The sequence below is a fragment of the Hyposmocoma kahamanoa genome, unplaced genomic scaffold, assembly GCF_003589595.1.
Source record: "Hyposmocoma kahamanoa isolate Upper Pololo Valley unplaced genomic scaffold, ASM358959v1 78, whole genome shotgun sequence".
Taxonomy (NCBI): Eukaryota; Metazoa; Arthropoda; class Insecta; order Lepidoptera; family Cosmopterigidae; genus Hyposmocoma; species Hyposmocoma kahamanoa.
In genome coordinates, this window is record NW_020653945.1 from 15,664,640 (window position 1) to 15,673,287 (window position 8,648).

Below are 8,648 nucleotides of genomic sequence, written 5' to 3' on the forward strand. Positions count from 1 at the left end.
GGCGTGTAGTTTACCGCCAGCCACACGACTTACTCGTTCCATCACTTGCTAGCATAAAAAAGTACATAGATGCTTGTAAAAATGAAATAAAGTATTAGTATAATTGGTTATACATAACTATATATATAACAAACATAGTTATACATACCACTGGAGAATACGTCTTTCACTTATACGTATAATTAATTTTTAATCATTTGCATTCCAGTCCACACAAACACAGATAAACTATTTTTATGATAGGTACCTAGTGAAAAGACGAACCATTTCAACTTAAACATTACACCGTTGTGGTATAAATACAAATGATTTGTAGCAATTTATTGTAAATGTATAAAAGGCGTGCTACACTATCAAGGTAATTTTATTTTCTTTTGAAAAATAATAAGACGTGTTTATCTGCTAGCAAATCTTTACGCCTAATAAAGTGGTCTTATTCACCCTTCTGTAATCAATGTCTAATTTCGTATTCGCAGCTCACGATAATGATTAACGACAAACTTTATTAATTCGATCGCGGATTAGAGACTCCACGCAGCAGCAAGGGTGCATGGAAAAAACAAACGAAATTCGCAAGGGACGATGCTGTGGGGTCTTGTAAGCGACACTATTTTACAGGGTTGCCAATTACAAAACTGTACGTACTAATAATATAACAGATTACCGAGTTTGGGCTCATGCAGCGTGTCGGCGATAAGATATTCAATTAATATTGCTATTATAATTAGATTATTACATAAGTAATTAAAATTATAATAATGGACCCAGATAGGTTAATTGATGATATTAATTGGATGAATGTTAAATCTCTTTCTTTTTATCCTTCTTTTGGTATGGACCCGTAAAACGGAATATTTCAGTAAAAAAAGTTTTAATAATAGTATGGATATAGATCCATTTTTCCTATAGGTACGATAAGTATTCAAAAATTCAGTAAGCTATAGGTCGGTCGCCGGTAGTGTTACATCGCTAGTCGCGCGCCTGCTGCACTGTATTTCGTCGTTAGAAGTCGCTGCGAGTCGATGCGACTGTAGTCGCGACATATAGCCGGCACACTGCACGAGCCCTTTTGACGTTGAAAATGTAATATAAACTTTAAGTGCGAATGTAGATTCGCAACCGAAGCGGAGTAGTCTTAACTTCTTTTTTGTTATTTTCTTTTTTTATAGTTCTGCAAATTTGCGCGCGAAAATATTTTTTCTTCATCATCATCATCAAATGATCACCGTAAAGATATAACAATTTCCCTCGAAAATATATTAGAAAATCAAACTATTGAAGGAAAATTACAATCTAAAATAAATTTTAATAAATCTAAAATGGGTTTTAGATTGTAATTTTCTTAATTAATAATAAATAATTTTACTACTTTTCTTTTTTCACAGTCTTCGCATTTGCGCGCGTAACATTTTATTTATTTTATTTATTTCTTTTATTTATCATTCATCTTTGTTTTATCTTTCATTTTATTTATTTATATCTTGGATCTCAATTATCTGCACGTATCGAAATTTAAATTTGAGCTTTGTTATTACAAACTATAGTTTTATTTTTTACACTAGTTTCAAACGTCATGCATATCGGTTGCGGAAAGGCCGAGTAATTCCATTTATGCATTGTGAGTGGATGCCATGACAACTTCGCCCCTTTGCTCGCTGTTCTTTCGAAATATATATATTTTTTTAATCATTAATAGTGACAATATTGTGCTGATATCATGACATCGCCATATATTGTGGTAAGGTGTGAAACAAAATTAGACTTAAAATAATATTAGATATAACACACGTAACCTGAAATGGAATTTGTTGATTAGAGGCAGTAGAGCTCCTTGTGAAAGAATTCTTCTAGGAAAGTAGGTACTGCCTTAAGTACGCTAATTACCTTAGGTACATATTTCTGCCACCAATCAGTCATGTGAGCATTATTGCGTACGGTTTTGAAGGGTGCTGGTGAAATTACGAGCACATGGAATTTGATAACTTGTCTCGGGGTGGCCGGCGTAGTGACAGCGCCTCTCAGATCTTTGCGACTTAAAGCTCTGAGTGACACTGCAACTGCTATGGACCGGCGTGTCGCTTACCACCAGGCGCATGACTTGTTCGTTCCATCCCTTGGTATCATAAAAAAGATTATATGGGATTATCAACTGCCGAAAGCGCAAGATGTAGAAACTGGCATACCATCTCTACATAACCTAGTTATTAGGTTACAACATCGAGTATATAACCCGAAACAGAGACGAAATAAGGGCCATCCATCTCCGGCAACTCATCAGGTAAATGGGCCTTATATCACTTTTAAATATCAACTCTCGTTTGCACTGATCACAAATTAGAAAGCTGAAATAGTAAAGCGCCAACAACTGACCTGTATTTATTGTAATAAAGATAATATCTCTAACTATATACAATAACTATAAATGTTCCATTCGGTGGTGTGTCAAAATTAGCAAAACACCTAACAAAACTAAAACAAACGGAATCACATTTCATCGGTAATTAAATATTGAATACATTGACTTACAATTATATTGAATATGTAATTTTTCAATTATCGTCCATTATAGCAAAGCTCAAGTTAAACTGGTCATTTTGAAGTGAAACAATTGACGACACCCGTCAATTGTTTCGAATTCACCGTAATGACATGGCAGAATACTTTTCAAGGAAATGAAATTAAATTTCGTCTCTATTTCTGGTTATATACTCGATGGGTTAAAATTAAGCTAAGCAACTATCGAATATGCAAAAGTACACTGACCTTACACACTTTGGACTGCCTAAACATAGTAGCATAGAGCTGAATATTAATGTTAATCGTAAAGGGAGACATCCCGTTATAATAATATCGCACACACTGAATATAGCGGCATTATGGAAACTCTGTGTCGCGGGTGCCATGGACACACACATAGACAACCACAACTTACACCCAAAGTCACGAGAGAAATAAATGTAGACCATACAAATATTTCTCCCGGCCTTCGAATCGAAATCGAACCTGGGACTTCTGCGTGGCTGTCCGGCAAGGTAACCGTTCGGCCACGGAGGCAGCAACAACGTAATTTTAATAGTAGGAAAGTTATTGATTACAAACAGTGTCTATGTGATGTAACTAAGTATTATTATTACCTACTTTCACCGAACAGTTAATCAATATTTTGCGTAGAGTCCTCCATAATTAAGTAGTCACAAATAAGAATGTACTACATTTTTAAATTCCATAAATTTTTTTGGCAACTTATACTTACTAATGTAACTTCTACTACATTAGCACAAGTTTTTATCTCAAACAAAATTACAGAAATTTTTAAATAAATATATATTGTGTCAACCCTATAGCATAAAATCTCAGTGTCAACAGAGGGTTTCGTATGCTTCGCCTCGAGGGATCCGTTAGTTTTTAATAAACGCTTTATTTAACGCGATCAGAGGACCCTCCCGCAACCATAATATTGTTTAGATCATGAACTAATGAAAATAAATTTGACTACTGTAACCCTAACCCGGGCTCATTAACCATGTCTTTTGTGTTTATAAAAATCATTATAAATGCTTTGCAACCTGTTTACCAAACTTAATCGATAGAGTGTACTATAAGCTGTACTGTAAGCAAGTACCTTTTCGATTTTTTTAATATACCAAGTGATAGGACCAACAAATCGTGCGCCGGACGGTACACGCGGTGGCAACACACCTGTCCATAGCAGTTGCAGTGTAACTCAGAACCTTAAATCGTAAAGATCTGAGAGTCACTGCCACTGCGCCCGTCACCCTGTGACATAAATTGACAAATTCCATGTGTTATAATTATTAATAAAAAGATCGAACACGGAACTAACCAGCGGACTTCACGAATTTTTCTAAGTGCTGGTTGTCAGATCTTTGCATTTGGTTTTTTAACAACTTTTTAGCCGTAGCGCCATCTAAGAGAAATCTATGAAAATATTTCGTCGCCAAGTTAGATTACCTTTACAGCTACCAGCCCTGGCTTAGTTGGCATAGCGTCTGCCACGATTTGTTAGGAGACGTCGGTTCGAATCCAGCCTGATCGAATGATTTTTTTCTAAATGTTAGATCTTTGTATTAATAATTATAATTGAATATCAATTCAATAAAAAATTAATTAAAAATCCCATGTGTCTATAATTTCACCAGCATCTTTACCTAAGAGTTCGGCCAGGGAAGTACTGCTTTACCTATTTTTGCCGCCAAGCCAACTCATGTGAGCATTAGCTATTGCGTCCGGTTTTGAAGATAAGGGTGCTGCTGAAATTACAAACACTTGGGACATATCAACTTATATCAGTGTGACGGGCGCAGTGGCAGTGCAGCTCAGATCTTTGCTTTTTAAGTCTCCGAGTGGCACTACAATAGGCGTGTCGCTACCACCTGGTACACGACTTGTTCGTCCAATAAAAAAATATTTATTTACAGGAGTGATTAAATAGTAGCTACAACACATTAACTAACTAGATCCTAGATCCTGATCTATATTATACAGGTGTCCCAAAACTCAGTGATAAGCCGGAACCTGCAGAACAGATTAATTTACTAAAGTATGCATGATCGGTGAAAAGGTCATTTTAAAGCGTTGCCGTGCATGTATTGATGACAGAGGAAAAACAATTCGAACACTCGTAGTCTGTAAAAATATAATTCTTGATCAGTTGCGCCAACTTTTGTAATAAGTTCTTATGGTAGTTGAGGTACATTTACATTTTACAGTATAAGTTGTCAAAGTTACCTTAAAATAATTTGTGTTAACAATTTTAGAAAAAATATTACTTATTTTAATTTTGATTCTGAAACTTTAGTCATTTGGAATTTCTTTGGCATTGTGTTCATTGCTTGGGCTGTTTGGGTTATCGAAACAAAAATTGGAACAGCAAAATTTGCAAATCTGTAATCGTAGCACAAAAATTAGTACTAAATTTTTTCAATTTCTATTGAAAAATTTTTATTGAAGAATGCTTATTTTCCATAACAAAATACTCCGATTTTTAAAATATTTTAGGCTTGTTACAATCTGGGCAACACCCTGGTTCCAACTTATCGTTGAGTTTTGGACAACCCTGTATAGAATGATATAGGACTTCACAAAATAATTATGTTTTTATTGTATGTATATAAAAGTGGAAAAACAAGGTTATAAAAATCGCTATCATTATACTAGTTAGGTACATTATGACGACATATGAGCAATTGTTTACAATTGCGAATTAAGATATCTACTTACACATTTATTTGATAAATGAAGTTGTCACAGCTAATTCTTCTTTGTGTCGTAATTGCACATGAACCAGACAAACAATGTACTTCAAATGTACTAATTCTACATAAACATCAACACGACTCTAACTGTAGTGGCAGTAGTTTATTGCCTGATAAGATTTGTTAAACATGATATCTTATCTAGACCATAAAGTTAGTTTTCCTTGCCTTATAAACTTCCCTTTCAAATGACAATTTAGTAGTGTCACTTTAAAATGGTTAACGTTATTGTTTATGTTCTGTTTGCATGCAGCGTAACAACAGTGCACTCGGCGATATATTACTCAAGTCCTGAAAAATGGAACAATCGCAGTCCAGATTTATGCAAGCCGTTGGTCATAGCCCACCGCGGCTCCAGTGGATATGTGCCGGAGCATACTCTGGGCGCCTACGCATTAGCCATCACCATGGGTGCTGACTACGTCGAGCCTGATCTCGTCATGAGCAATGATGGATTCCTCGTGGCACGACACGAGAACGAACTATTACTTTCCACAGATGTTGCAAACCGCCCTGAATTCGCCACTCGCTATAAAACTCAAACAATCGACGGTAGAACTGTGTCCGGCTGGTTTACAGAGGATTTCACATTACAGGAGCTGAAAATGCTGCGCTCTAAAGAAGTTATCGGCAAAATCAGACCTGGTAACACACGAATGGATGGAGCCTTCGACATACCGACATTCCAAGAAATCATTGATCTCGTGAAGGCTATGGAAATAAGTGAACGTCGTATAATCGGAATTTGCCCCGAATTAAAACATCCCACACATTTTCAACAATTAAATCTTGGTATGGAAAAGGCGGTTGTTGATCAGTTCCATGAGAACGGCTATGTCGGGGCAGATTCTGCTGCTTACATTCAATCTTTTGAAGTGAGCAACCTAAGAGAGCTTAAAAATTTAACTGACATAAAATTGATACAATTAATGGGTAACAGTTCTAGGCAGCCGTTCGATCAAGTGTTACTAGGAACTGGTCTAACTTATGGAGATATGGCCACAGCGGAAGGACTTAGAAATGTTGCAACTTACGCATATGCAGTGGGTCCTGATAAAAGTCATGTTATTCCTCGTGTAGGGAATAATTTAGGCGTGCCGACTAGTTACGTAGCAAATGCTCACGCTGCAGGTTTGAAAGTGCATCCTTATACATTCCGAGCTGAGAACTTCTATCTTCCATATGAATTTAGAAGTAACGACTCTTCTATTGCTGATATAGGGAATATGAGAGGCGAACTGCAAGTATTTTTAGCTACTGGCATTGACGGTTTCTTTACGGACCAGCCGGATGTCGCCGTGCAAATGAGAGGATCTTGTAAAGAAAATGTGCGTCCAAATAGTGGTACTCGAATTAGTGCACTTGCTTATAATTTACTCATTGCATATATTATCCATAAGGTTCTATGCCATAAGGTTTGAAAAAGTGGTAATCGGTTACTTAAAGCGGGTATAGATATACATATTGATATGTACCTCGGCAAAAGTTGTAACTGTCCAAACCAAGGACATCTATGTACTTAGGTACTAGTAGATTGATATCTTTGGTCAAAACCGTGAGGTAAATAACTTCGCAATAACTTATTTTCCTTACAGATCTAGTTTCCTATCTGTGTTAAAATATTTTCAATGATTATGAAGTTGAAAAACTAAATAGGCAATACTTCACTAGTAATAGCGAGTGCATTGTTTGGCCGATCAGATGATTTCTACCTTGTATTAATACGGTTATATGTAATAATATATATAATATAGTTGCATGAATAGATTAGGTAGATTAGGTAAATAGTATTCTTAATTAAAGGTACCAACCGGACCAACAGTAAAATACAGAAAAACAGAAGATGATTCTTGATGATTCTTCGGAAGTTACGATTTGAAATACCTACTGAAGCTCATCTACAAAACCCATACCGTATCTTTCACTACGATAGAACAAAGTTCGTAAATTATTACATTTGCTAAGGTCAATGATTTGCTAGTACATTTTCACCATGCACTTAATAAGCAGCATATAACCATATCTATGCACTGCAAATGAGAAATGCATACAATATGCAAACAATATGCCAAGCGATAAGTAGCGTTAATCGAGAAAATCTAAAACGGGGACACTGATCTCTTTCAGTACATACGCATATTGTTCGCACGTTAGGTCTCGCCGATGTTCGTCTGTTGGATGTGGTTAGGTGCTGCGGTCACATAGAATATTTATCAAATATTTTATTTGTTTTTGTGTAGGTGTCTGTTTGTATTGTTATGTGTTAGTAAATAATCCTTAATCGAAGCATTTATGATAATTATTAAGTCCTAAAATTAATTATGATTAAATTTTTCGCGTAAAGATTTTATAAAACTAATAAACCCAATGACTGATTTTAAAATACTTTCGATAGTTCAATGTCTAAAAGGCCGTATAGTTACATTTAAAGAAATAAACTTAAACATTCCCAAATTTTTTTATATATAATATCAAGTAACGGCACGAACAAGTCGTGCGCCTGATGGTAAGCTACACGCCTGTCCATAACAATTGCAGTGCCACTTAGAGATTTAGATCGCAAAGATTTGAGGGGCATTAGGTACCACTGCGCCCGTCACCCTGAGACATAAGTTGACAACTCCCATGTGCCTGTTATTTCACCAGGCAGCACCCTTAAACCCTTCAAAACTGGAACACAGTAATGCTGACATTACTGCTTGGCAGCAGAAATAGGTAAGGTGGCAGTACTACTCTGGATGAACTCTTTCACAAGTAGCTTTACAGCTACTAAAAAATCTAATACAAAAACCACGAAAAAAAATGTCCGAGGTTAACCTATACAAACGTAGTGACATGTAACGAAATATAAAAAACTAAAACATTTAATTTAAATTGTAACGTCATTGCAGTACTGCCTAAATTTGCTTACAACAATTTAAGGGCCCAAAAACACCATATTCAGCTTCTACTGGAAACTTAACAAAATGCACCATATTTAGCTTCGACTGAAAATTACTTGAACACAAGATCGAACACAAGGCCTTTCTCGTAAATATTAATTAATTTTTTTATATTTATTATTATGTCGAATTTTGTACAAATTCACTTAAAGGTCTAATAAAGAGTTGGGCAGATACATACACACCAATGTTACTACAAATGTGAAAATAAGCGTGTACTATGAGAGATGTACAAACTGTGTGAAAGCATTTTGTACTGCCTCCTGGGAAGAAAACTTCTTGTCACGTAGATAATTGTCCAAATCACGAAAAAAATGGTAGTCCGTTGGAGCAAGGTCTGGTGAATACGGAGGATGACGAATGGTTTCTAACTGCAGTTCCTGATGGGTCAAAATGGTTTCTCGTGCTGTGTGAGGTCTCGCGTTGTCGT

The 8,648-nt window shown here is 35.9% G+C and overlaps 1 protein-coding gene across 1 annotated transcript; it reads left to right on the forward strand.

Moving 5' to 3' along the window:
* Window positions 1–5,483: 5,483 nt before the first annotated feature.
* LOC113233129 (glycerophosphodiester phosphodiesterase GDPD6-like) lies at window positions 5,484–7,781 on the forward strand. Its single transcript, XM_026468124.1, has one exon. It carries the CDS (start codon window positions 5,492–5,494, stop codon window positions 6,695–6,697), a length of 1,206 nt encoding a protein of 401 aa, XP_026323909.1. The 5' UTR covers window positions 5,484–5,491; the 3' UTR covers window positions 6,698–7,781.
* The last annotated feature ends 867 nt before the right edge of the window (window positions 7,782–8,648 follow it).

Coding starts and splice junctions, on each gene's coding strand:
- LOC113233129 (XM_026468124.1), top strand. CDS start 5,492: ATGGTTAACGTTATTGTTTATGTTCTGTTTGCATGCAGCGTAACAACA.